This window comes from Piliocolobus tephrosceles, chromosome 13 (assembly GCF_002776525.5).
Source record: "Piliocolobus tephrosceles isolate RC106 chromosome 13, ASM277652v3, whole genome shotgun sequence".
NCBI classification, from domain to species: Eukaryota; Metazoa; Chordata; class Mammalia; order Primates; family Cercopithecidae; genus Piliocolobus; species Piliocolobus tephrosceles.
In genome coordinates this window covers 6,453,368-6,465,504 of record NC_045446.1, presented here as the reverse complement: position 1 = coordinate 6,465,504, position 12,137 = coordinate 6,453,368, and the positions used below count along the sequence as shown (strand labels likewise).

The 12,137-nt window shown below is 54.1% G+C and overlaps 1 protein-coding gene across 3 annotated transcripts in view; it reads right to left on the bottom strand.

Moving 5' to 3' along the window:
* Nucleotides 1–5,448: 5,448 nt before the first annotated feature.
* The window catches only part of ALDH3B2 (aldehyde dehydrogenase 3 family member B2), an 11,907-nt gene continuing 5,218 nt past the window's right edge, over nucleotides 5,449–12,137 (bottom strand). For 2 of the 3 annotated variants that reach the window (XM_026447679.1, XM_026447678.1), the window contains 9 exons: nucleotides 10,789–10,951; nucleotides 10,222–10,332; nucleotides 9,897–10,017; nucleotides 9,638–9,723; nucleotides 9,432–9,513; nucleotides 8,596–8,982; nucleotides 7,702–7,868; nucleotides 6,961–7,060; nucleotides 5,449–6,686 (listed from right to left, as the gene is read on the bottom strand). In XM_026447679.1, coding sequence (XP_026303464.1) covers nucleotides 6,502–6,686; nucleotides 6,961–7,060; nucleotides 7,702–7,868; nucleotides 8,596–8,982; nucleotides 9,432–9,513; nucleotides 9,638–9,723; nucleotides 9,897–10,017; nucleotides 10,222–10,332; nucleotides 10,789–10,951 — 1,402 coding nt within the window. In that variant the 3' untranslated portion in view covers nucleotides 5,449–6,501. Of the gene's footprint in view, nucleotides 6,687–6,960; nucleotides 7,061–7,701; nucleotides 7,869–8,595; nucleotides 8,983–9,431; nucleotides 9,514–9,637; nucleotides 9,724–9,896; nucleotides 10,018–10,221; nucleotides 10,333–10,788; nucleotides 10,952–12,137 lie in introns of those variants that run through there. The other variant, XM_026447680.1, reaches the window with a different exon arrangement.

Here is a 12,137-nt window from a genome sequence, read left to right as displayed (position 1 = left end):
AAAGGTATAAAATATATTCTTTATTGAGAAAAAAGTAATTTGTCTAATTTAGCAGTTATTTAAAGGGAGTTTTAAAATGTGGATTTAGGAAAGAAATAGAAAAAAGATTAAAAGGAACCAGTAAGCAGGTGAGACATAGATGTAAAGAAAGTTACAGATGTGAAGCAATGAGAGTAATTTTGTATAGGAAAGAACCTTGTGTGGTCAATCTCTGTCTTAGACTAAAATGACTAGACATTTAAGAAAGAGGAAGTACAGGGCAAGTCCAAGCATGCCACAGGTGTCTGAGTAAGTCATGATTAGGCCTGTGAATGGGAACTTGTGATGGAAGTGTTGGGTGTGATTAAATTGGCTGTAATTAAATTAAATGATTTGTAATAGTTGTTTTTTGTTTTTTTGTTTTGTTTTGTTTTGTTTGCTTTTTGAGATGGAGTCTCGCTCTCTCGCTTGTTTGCCGAGGCTGGAGTGCAGTGGTTCGATCTTGCTTCACTGCAACTTCCATCGCCTGGGTTCAACTTCCACCTCCCAGGTTCATGCCATTCTCCTGCCTCAGCCTCCTGAGTAGCTGGGATTACAGGCATGCACCACCATGCCTGGCTAATTTTTGTATATTTAGTAGAGATGGGGTTTCACCGTGTTGATCAGGCTGTTATTGAACTCCTGACCTCAGGCGATCCTGGCCTCCCAATGTGCTGGGATTACAGGTATAAGCCACCATGCCTGGCCTGTAGCAGTTTTTCTAAAGAATGAATTTGGATGTTAAAACATATTACACATAACTTAAAATTTTGGCCCCCTGTGTTAAAACAGTGGTTTCAGCCAGGCCCAGTGGCTCACACCTGTAATCTCAGCACTTTGGGAGGCCGAGGTAGGTGGATCACAAGGTCAGGAGATCGAGACCATCCTGGCTAACATGGTGAAACCCTGTCCCTACTAAAAATACACAAAATTAGCCAGGCGTGGTGGTGGGCACCCATATTCCCAGCTACTTGGGAGGCTGAGGCAGGAGAATGGCAGGAGGAGGCAGAGCTTGCAGTGAGCCAAGATTGCACCACTGCACTCCAGCCTGGGTGACAGAGCAAGACTCCGTCTTAAACAAACAAACAAACAAACAAACAAACAAACAAAAACAGTGGTTTCTTAAGACATTAATTTACTCTTAGTAAAGTTCCAAGAGGCTTTGACATGTATTTCTAAAACCTACTTTGTTAATAGCCATTCTCTAAATTACAAATTAGTTTCTGTTTTTGTCATATTCCTTCTTAAGATCAGTCTAATTTCTCTGGTTTCAAGTTTATCTCAAAGGTCGACAAAAGCAGTTTTATGCCAGTATAAATTGATTCTGTGTTATTGGTTTTTCTTAATGTGTCTGAATTGTTTCGTGTAACCAGGACTCCCCATGGTATTACTAATGTATTCTCCTGCTCACTGGCTTAGGAAAACAGATTGCTTAGGGAGACTGAGCTTTCAAGTGCTAAGGTTTTTCCATGCATGTAACTTTCCGTGTTGCTTTTGAAGTCTTTTGATCATCACTGTGGTTAAACGAGTAACTGTCGTTTGGCAGTGATCTCTGATTCTGTTGAAGGAAGCCATTTGAACTTTTTAACATTTTTGGCAGGCTTCCCTGGATCCAAATCCTAAATGAAGCCATCTGGCCTAAAATCAACTTTGAGATTCTTCCAGAAGGGTCTCCTGGAGCAAGCCTCCAAGGTTGTGTCTCTCATCTTTTGGAGATATTAAAAGATCAGGCTTATTTGGTAAATAATACGGGAAGCATTGTCAAATAGAAATGGTGTTTAACTTCCTTTAAGTAATGTTTGTGTAAGTGTGTCACTAAACTATGGGAAATGGTTTGAGATTCCTAAAACTCTGATATGCCAAGATATGTGTCATGACTGTGATGATTGTGTCTCATGGTTGTATGCCACAGAAATGCTTAAATTTCTGGCAGGGCACGGTGGCTCATGTCTGTACTCCCAGCACTTCAGGAGACTGAGGCAGGCGGAGTAAGAGGTCAGGAGATCGAGACCATCCTGGCTAACATGGTGAAACCCCGTCTGTACTAAAAATACAAAAAATTAGCCAGGCGTGTTTGGCAGGTGCCTGTAGTCCCAGCTACTGGGTAGGCAGAGACAGGAGAATGGCATGAACCCTGAAGGCGGAGCTTGCAGTGAGCCGAGACTGCGCCACTGCACTCCAGCCTGGGTGAAAGAGCAAGACTCTGTCTCAAAAAGAAAAAGAAAAAAAAGAAATGCTGAAATTTCCTGTCAGCTGTAAATTGTCATCAGATCTCTGACTGGCTGCTCTGAGCTTTCGTCACCCACAGTTAATTTTTAGTTTTGAGTCAGGGTCTCACTCTGTTGCCCAGGCTGGAGTACAGCGGCATGATCACTGCTCACTTCAGCCTCAACCTCCCAGGCTCAAGTGATCCTCCCACCTCAGCCTCCTGAGTAGCTGGGACTATAGGGGTGCTCCACTGTGCCCAGCTCATTTCTTTATTTTGTTGTAGTGACAAGGTCTCATTATGTTGCCCAGGCTGGTCTCAAACTCCTGAGCTCAAGTGAGCCTCCTGTCTTGCCTTCCCAAAATGCTGGGATTAGAGGTGTGAGCCACCATGCCCTGCCACCGACAGTTGTTTTAAATTCTTCTCTGGAAGCATTCGCAATTGGCTATTGTCCACATTTGCTAATCAAGATTGAGAAAAACTGACCAGGTGCAGTGGCTCACGCCTGTTGTAGGGTCCAGCCCTACGGGGTCTATGGATTTTTTCTCCTCGTGTGCAGAGAGGAGAGATCATAGAAATAAAGACACAAACAAAGAGATAGAAGAAAAGACAGCTGGGCCTGGGGGACCACTACCACCAAGGTGCGGAGACTGGTAGTGGCCCCAAATGCCTGACCATGCTGTTATTTATTGGATACAAGGCAAAGGGGGCAGGGTAAGGAGTGTTAGTCATCTCCAGTGATTGATAAGGTCACGCGAGCAATGTGTCCACCACAGGGGGCCTTTCCCTTTTAGGTAGCTGAGGCGGAGAGACAGAGGACAGCTTACATCATTATTTCTTCTATGCTCTTCTCAGAAAGATTAAAGACTTTAATACTTTCACTAATTCTGCTACTACTATCTAGAAGGCAGAGCCAGGTGTACAAAGCGTAACATGAACGTGAAACAGGAGTGTGACCGCTGAAGCACAGCATCACAGGGAGACTGTTAAGCTGTGGGCGGGCCTGACTGATGGCTGTGGGCGGGCCTGACTGATGTCAGGCTTTCCGCAACAGGTGGTGGAGCAGAGTCTCCTCTAATCGCCGCCCCCCTGGGGAAAGAGAGACTCCCTTTCCCGGTCTGCTAAGTAACAGGTGCCTTCCCCAGGCACTGACGCTACCCCCAGACCAAGGTCCGCTAGGTAATGGGTGCCTTCCCAGGCGCTGACGTTACTGCTACACCAGGGAGCCCTCTAGTGGCCCTGCCCAGGTGTAACAGGGCTCACACCCTTGTCTTTTGGTCACTTCTCACCGTGCCCGTTCAGCTCCTATCTCTGTATGGCCTGGTTTTCCCTACGTTATAATTGTAGAACAAAGATGATTATCATATTGGAATAAAGAGTAATGCTACAAATGAGTGATTAATGATATTCATATACAATCATATCTATAATCTATTTCTAGTATAACTATTCTTATTCTATATATCTTCTTTTCTTTTTTTTTTTTTTTGAGACGGAGTCTCGCTCGGTCGCCCGGCTGGAGTTCAGTGGCCAGATCTCAGCTCACTGCAAGCTCCGCCTCCCGGGTTCATGCCATTCTCCTGCCTCAGCCTCCCAAATAGCTGGGACTACAGGTGCCCGCCACCTTGCCCGGCTAGTTTTTTGTATTTTTTAGTAGAGACGGGGTTTCACCATCTTAGCCAGGATAGTCTCGATCTCCTGACCTCGTGATCCGCCCGTCTCGGCCTCCCAAAGTGCTGGGATTACAGGCTTGAGCCACCACGCCCGGCCTCTATATATTTTCATTATTATACTGGAACAGCTTGTGCCCTCAGTCTCTTGCCTTGGCACCTGGGTGCCCACACCTGTAATCTCAGCACTTGGGGAGACCGAGGTGGACGGATCACTTGAGGCCAGGAGTTTGAGACCAGCCTGGCCAACATGGTGAAACCCCATCTCTCCTAAAAATACAAAAAAATTAGTCGGGTGTGGTGGCGGGCACCTGTAATCCCAGCTACTCAGGAGGCTGGACAGGCGAATCGCTTGAACCTGGGAGGTGGAGGTTTCAGTGACCCAAGATTGTGCCACTGCACTCCAGCCTGGGTGATGGAGCAAGACTCTGTGGTAATAAAATAAAATAAAATAAAATAAAATAAAATAAAATAAAATAAAATAAATTGAACAAAACAAAAATAATTACATGAAATTAACTGATACAAATACTTAAATGTGAGACTTAATATGACTTAAATGTGAGACTATCACCTTACTTTGTTTTCCAGATTCAAGGAAATTTTGTCATAAAGTGTCTATAGTTTGTGATTTTTTTTTCTTCTTTTGCCCAAATTCCCCCCTAAGGGGCCTGGGGAGTCATGCCCTACAAACCACAGAGTCTCATCAGAGAGGCTTTAATTTTAACCCTCTAGCATGGTCTGCCTTCTGACCTGACTCTGGCGTAACCTCACATAACAAAAAAGAGAAGAAATCAAAATACTTTAACTCCAAATGTATTTCCTTGCCATATCTTGAAACTGCCCTGCAAAGTTGTCTCCTGTGGGAAAAAATCTACATTCTGTAGAGAATCCCCTTTTCCCTTTTTTTTTTAAAGTTCTTTCCAGATCCAGGAGATAATCACCTAAGAGCCAGGCACCCTTTTATGTTAGATAAGAAACATTTTAGGCCAGTGTGGTGGCTCACACCTGTAATCCTTGCTCTTTGGGAGGCCGAGGCATGTGGATCACTTGAGGTCAGGAGTTCAAGACCAGCCTGACCAACATGGTAAAACCCCATCTCTACTAAAAATACAACAATGAGCAGGGCCTGGTGGCGGGCGCCTGTAATCCCAGCTACTAGGGAGGCTGAGGCAGGAGAATTGCTTCAACCCGGGAGACAGAGGTTGCAGTGAGCAGAGATCGCACCTCTGCACTGCAGCCTGGGATACAGAGTGAGATGCCACCTCAAAAAACGAAAAACAAATCCTGCTCCCTGTAAGCAGGACACAATTAGAAACATCGATTGTATTACCAAGGTTTGGACTGAATCACCATATTTAAGAAATGTGGGCTGGGAATGGTGGTTCACACCTGTAATCCCAGCATTCTGGGAGGCCGAGGTAGACTGCTTGAGCCCAGGAGTTCAAGAGCAGCCTGGGTAACATAGTTCTAAATCTGAGATTTCCTTTATGATCAAAGATGGGTGGGAGCCCCATTCTACAAGATAAGTGTCAACCTCAGAGAGACAGACTCTCCAGAACAGGTGAATTTATTTGGGAAGAGCAGAGGATTACTATCTGGGCTATGAGTGCTAGGAAGGATCCCAGGCATACACAGAGGGCCACAGCCAAGGGGACGCTTTTAAAGGACAGAAGTCCATGTAAGCTGCTTTTAAACAAGGTTTGTAGGTCACAAGCTGATCGCAGGAGTTGGCGATGGTTTTCTGGTGGAGACGGCCATGGTAGGTCAGCGTCTGGAGTTCATCTGGAATACTACAGTCTTGAGGACGTGCTTTTGAGATGCCCCGTGTCTGGTCGACATGCAGGAGTGTCTTGTGATAAATCCTGTTACGGGCATGTGTGTGTGAGGGCTTCTTTGTGGCCCCCCGACTCCATTTTATTAGAGTTTGACTTAAGTGACTCCATTTTGGTTCCAGCAAGTTTCACATAAGGAAACTGAGGCTCAGATAAGTCAAGGGACTTGCCCACACGTCCCAGCAACGCTCTGCAGTGGAGGGGTGCAAACCCCGGCTTTCTCTGTGGATGGAGCTGCTGTGGGTGAGTGCAGGGTGCTGTGTGAACCAGAGGGGTGGTGCAGAGAGCAGTGTGGGATGTGAGAGGATCCCTGGGGGAGGCAGTGCTGGTACAATTGGGATGGGGCAGAGGCGGAAGTGCGTGTGTGCCTAGAGGACAGAGCAAAGGCCTGGAGGGATCCACGCTCTCAACCGTTCAGTGCTGCTGCCCCTAAGAAGGCAGGGCACCGTATTTTCCAGGGTGACGCTGCCCCTGGGACTGGGCCTGGCCAACCTTGACCTAGAGAGCAAAGGGCTAGAATTGGGGAGGGTGGGATGAGTGAGGTTACTTGGCATGTTCTGTAGTCTCTTGGCCTCTCTCGAACAGCGTCCCTCAGATAGAAGCAAGACCTTGCTTTGCAACCCTGGCAGCCAGGATGCAGTCATGTGACAGCTCCAGCAACCTGAGGCTGGGGGAGCCTGCAGTCTGGAGGAACAATGTGAGTTGGGAGCACAAGCCCGTCATGGCTAGACTCAGGTGTCTCTGCGTGACCCGTTGGAGGCGGGTGGGACGCTCACAGGAGGGTACAGCTCTTGGAGCCCATGCCCCAGCGTAACAGCTGCTGGTTCCAGTCAGCATAGGGCGGGTAGCGGATCTCCTTTAACTTCTCCAGGCCGGAGGGGGCGAACATGCAGGTGCGGTGGTGGGAGAAGGTGTCGAAGGTGAACTTGCCGTGGTACCGGCCCATCCCGCTGTGGCCTAGGTGGGCACAGAGAGCAAGGACCTGAGGCCAGGCTGCCCATGCAGCCCTAGCAGCAGGCCACTGCCCTGGCCAGGGGCACACAGCTGGCAGGGAGCTCAGAGAGAGCCAGGCCACTCACAGATAGAGGCCACTCACATTGTACAGATAGAGAAACTGAGGCCTTGAGAGGCCCAGGGCCCGGATCAAGGTTGAACAGTGAGCGAAGGGACCTCCTGGGTCTGGGGTACCAAAGCCAAGCTTTCCTGGGGGTGGAAATGGGCAGGTACCTACCGACTCCCCCCAGCGGCACAGACAGCAGAGACACATAGAGGAAGCCGTCGTTGCCTGCAAAGCCGCCACTGCTGGTCCGCTCCAGCATCTGGTTCACAACCTGCCGGGGAGTGGGAAGGTGGGTGGTGGGCTCCAGTCATGGGAAGAGGGCTTGAGCCCCGCACGTTCCACAGTGGAGGTGAGCCTCATCCTCACACGCCCCTCCACCTGCCCCTCCACCCTCTAACAGGCAATAATCTCCCCTCTAAGCGTCTACTGGGGACACCACCTCTCAGTGATGGCTGGGGTGCCGTGGGGTGAATACCAACATGGCGCAAAGACCAGGAAGCCCTGCAGGACCGCGGGGCCGGCAGCCTTGAGTCTAACGGTGAGGTTAGGATACTGCAGTGTGGGCTGCAGGCCCCACCGCGACCCGCTGGGCTCTATCAGGCCCCCGCTCTGCTCTGTCCCTGACCTCCATTCGGGGCCTCTGCTTGCCCATGCAGAACCTTTGCACAGTCCAGGTGCAGGCTGCACCAGCCAGGACAGAGGACGGGCCCGCTACATGCCTGGTGGGTTTGGACCCTGTCCTCTCTGCCAGGCATCCTTGCGCCAGATGCGGTGGTACCAGCTGGCCTAGATATAGTCACCCTTGAGGCATCTCCTGCTCCAAAGCCCTCCTAGGAAGGGCTGTGAAAGGAAAGGGGCCAGTCTGTGCCCCTTTCAGCCCCTCCATTGCCCCCAACCCAGCCGCACCCCCACCTGGCTGCTGTTGGAGAAGGCGTACAGGGCCAGGGGCTTCTCCCGCCTGTTGATGAACTCGATGGCCTCGTCCACGCTCCACACGTTCAGGATGGGCAGGATGGGCCCGAAGATCTCCTCCTGCATCACCGGCTCCGTCTCCTGCACGTCCACCAGCACCGTGGGGGCTGCCGGGCACCAAAGACCGCTCAGCCCTGGAGCCACAGTCAGGACAGCACCCAGGGGTGGGGGTAGAGATGGGGACAGGGCCACGGGCCAGGGCTCCAGGCCAGGATCCCAAGGTCTGACTTCCCATTGCTTCAGGCTTCGGATTGTTTAGCGAAGAAAGTCTCCCCACAGCCCCCAAGAAGGGACCCTAGGTCTTCCCCAGCCTGCTCAGGGCCTGTGGGGCCCAGAGAATCCCCCAACCTTGGTCTCACAGTCAGGGGTGATGGGATTCTTAGAACCTTGGGGTTCATGAGGCGACAGCACCCCAGAATATTGGAGCCACAGTGTCCCGTGAGCTGCTGAGCCATACGGCCCAGGAGACTGGGGGGCTCAGGACGGGGCCATCAGAGTTCAGAACCTGGGGATCGTGGGCTCGGAGAATCTGAGGTTGTGGCCTTTCAGGACAGCCGGTGGGGGGATGGGAGTTCATCTTAGCACGCTGGGCCCTGGAGCCCTGGGATCCGAACTCAGCGAATCCAGGGCTGAGGGACCAGAGTTTAGCCTCGTGGGGCCACAGGCTCAGAAGCACAGAGACGGAGTCATGGCACTGGAGCCGTGGCTCAAGGCTGGGCTCTGACAGTGGGGCCGGCTTTCAGGTGCGGGTCCAGACTCGTGGCCCAGCCGTGGGCCCTCCCGTGAGGAGGGGTCTTGGCCCAGGCGGGCTGTGGTAGGGGCAGCAGGACTCACCGATGTAGCGATCGCTCTCGTCACTCTGGCCCCCAATGGCCACACGGCCGCAGCCTAGCAGTGCCCGCAGCCGCTGGAACTGTTTCTGGTTGATGATGCGGCCCAGGTTTGGGGAGCTCTGGGGGTCGTCGCCATAGAAACGGGTGATGGTGCTCTGCAGGGCAGGCAGCAGCCTCTCCTGCATCTCGGGGCTGCACAGGACGTAGTCGGGGGCCACGCAGGTCTGGCCGGCGTTGAAGTAGCGGAACCAGGCCACGCGGTTGGCCACGGTCTGGGGGTCGCAGTTGTCGTCCACGTAGCAGGGGTTCTTGCCCCCCAGCTCCAGGGTGACAGGTGTCAGGTGCTTGGCGGCAGCGGTCATGACAATCCTGCCCACACGAGGGCTCCCTGGGTGCGGAAGGAAACCAGAGTGGCCGTTCAGTGACCTGGGCCAGGCGGGATGGCCCAGCCCAGGCCCCGCTCCTCCCTGGAGAGGTGTTGGAGTCAGTGGGCTCCCTAGGCACACGGTGAGGAGACCCCATCCTCAACTGGCCTTGACCACACGCTCCAGGCACCTGACTCTTGCCAGCTTTCTTCATAGAAAGTCCTGGCCCGCCTCACCGCTCTCCTGGCTGGTGTGGCTCACACACTGGGACCTGCCTCCAGCCCGGCCACCCCAGGATCCAATTGCTCCAATGTGCCCAGGGCCTGGCCTGTGCAACCAGACGGCCTCTGTGCCAGCTCCAGCTCGCATGTGTCGCCACTGCTGGCCCCAGCCTCCTCCCTCCACAGCCCTCCCACCCTCTGCCCTGCTGATCCCCTCCGCCTGCTCTGGGAACCTGGCCTGGCCCCCTCACCCGTGAAGAAGATGTAGTCGAACTTGTGCTCCAGCAGCTGCCCTGTCTCCTGGGGCCCGCCCAGCACCACGGCAAAGCAGCTCTGCAAGGCAGGATGGGCAGCTCAGGGCAGCTCGGGGGCAGGCTTAGGGGCCAGCCGGGCCTCCTCAGCCTACAGGGGTGAGGTATAGGGATGCCGGGCACTGCCGGGGCAGGGCCACCCTCACCTGGTCCAGGTACTGGGGCAGCACCTCAGCCAGGACCTTCTCTGTACCCTGGCTGATTTCTGACGGCTTCAGCACCACGCAATTCCCTGCAGGGGCAGATGGGGACGTCACTGGGGGAGCCCAGGGTCCCCATGCCCAACCAGGGGCTGGGTTCAGAGGGCCTGTGAGGCCGAGGGTGCCTCATAGGCAGGATTCCAGGGGCCTTTTTGGGAGGGGCTCCTGGGCGGGAAGAGCATGGGGTTCAGAACTCCCTCCTCACCTGCAGCGAGGGCACCCACCAGGGGCACCAGGACCAGGTTCACGGGGTAGTTCCAGGGTGCGATGATGAGGACCAGGCCAAAGGGTTCTTTCCGGATGAAGACTGAGTCCAACTTCGTGAACTGAGGCACAGGGCAGACGGTGAGGCCCTGCCAAGGGCTACCCCAAAGCCCACCCACTGCACACTTGGGGCCTCAGCTCCCCGTGCGATGGAATCCCAGGAAAGACGAGAAAATCAGTGACTCACCCGGGGCCTCGGTGGCAGAAGGGGGCCTGGACCAGAGCTGCCCTGCTCTTCCCTCCCGCCGCCTGCCAGCAGGACTCACCAGGTTCGTGGAGCCCGGTTCGTCCTTCATCCAGGCCTGCAGGTTCTTGAGGGCATAGTCGACCTCATTCTGGGTAGTGATGATCTCAGATACGTCTGCCTCGAAGGCTGACTGTGGTGGAGGTGGAATTGAGAGAGGTCAGGCCCAGACCCAGGCCAGGAGGGGTCTAGAAGTTGAGGAGGGTACATGCAGGCACCACCACCACCGGACACATAGAGACAGCTCCTATGGGAGGCACTGCGGTCCCCTGGGAACTGTGCATGGCTGCGATTCTGATCGGTGACTTCCTGGCTGTGTGGTCTTGGGCACGCGATGTTAACCCCCGAGTGCCTCAGTTTCCTCATTTGCGACATGGGGACAGCCATCGAGCCTGCATCACAGGGTGGCTGTGAGTGTTCAGGAGTGAAGGTCAGGTGCCTGCCACACTTCACATGCCAGGGAAGGGGTCTGTTAAACAAACAGGGATAAAACTAGGGACACAGCCAGTCACTAGGGGGCATGGACCCTCCTGAAAGAGGACAGGGATGCCGCTCCAGCCCCTGCCTGGGCCCACCCTCCACGGCCCACCTTATGCAGGTCCTGGGCCAGCGCGTCTTGTAGAAGCTGCTTGTTTTCTTGAAGGAAGCGGCCCAGGCCTTGGAGCTGCGCAGCCCGGAACTCGGCCGACCGCGTGCGCCCTGACTTGAAGGCCTCCCGCAGGCGCTGCAGCGTGTCCTGGAAGGGGTCCATCCTGTCAGACAGGGCAGAGTGAACTGGATGGCTGGGTTGCCCCTCCTTCACAGGCACCCTCCAGCCACCCCAGAGTCTGCACACCCTTGCCCCACCTGCACCCATGGGGGCTCACAGACACCCCACCTCATACACACACAGACCCACTCGACCCCACGGGGCTGGGGCTGCCTGCGCCCCCCCCCCCCCCCGCCCCACTCACCTGCCTCCCAGGCGTGTCCATGAGAGAGGGCCCTGGGCTTGACCTCCCCCACTCCAGGGAGAGGATCCCCCTCCTGGGCGCTCTGGAAGCCCAGCACACCCCACACCTCGGGTGACGACTATCCCAGCTCTTCACTGCCCTTCCCCTTCTTGCACAGACACATACCCACCCACGCTGGCACCTGGCCACCGCTCCACCCAGACCACTCAGGCGGAACAGAGCTCTCCCCGGGTCCTCCCTCCCTTCTGGGTCTAAACGAGGGACTCGGAGGGTTCTTTGCTCCAGAGCTCACAGAGCTGTGAGGTCGCAGATGGGGAAACTGAAGCCATAGACGTGCCCTAGTGCTGAGGAGGGTTTGGACCCGCTCTGGGGAGGGGGTGGCACTTGGCTGGTCGTAGAAGGAAGCAGAAGCGGAGGAGAGAGCTCCGGGGTTGGTATCCGTGGCCACAGGTGGCAGGTGGAGGTAGGTTGGCAGAGCTGAGACTGCCCCAGGGCATGAACCCCTCTGGTCTTTAGCCTGAGGGCCCAAGGGAACCCCAGTGGGTTCTGGAGAGGAGGAAGGATCAGGACCCCGGGGTGGGGGAAGGGGTCCAGGGGGACACTCAGGAGGATTGCCAGGTCCTAGCAAGGGGATTCTGAGCACTCCAGCCCGGGGGCTGAAGAATGGCGCGCAAATCCTGTGTCTTTGTGTATCCGTGGGTCTGTCTGTGTCTTTGTGTCTCTGTGTCTTTGTATATCTTTGTGTCTGTGTGTGTCTATGTGTGGGTCTCTCTGTGTATGGCTGTGTTTGTGTCCTTGTGTGGGTATGGGTGTCCGCGTGTGTCTGTGTATGTATGGGTGTCTGTGTGTCTGTATCTGTGCGTGTGTGGGTGTCTGTTTGTCAGTGTGTGTCTGGGTGTGTGTGTGTGTATGGGTGTCTTTGGGTCTGTGTGCATCTGTGTGTCTGTATGTGTATGGGTGTCTGTGGGTCTGTGTGTGTCTGTGT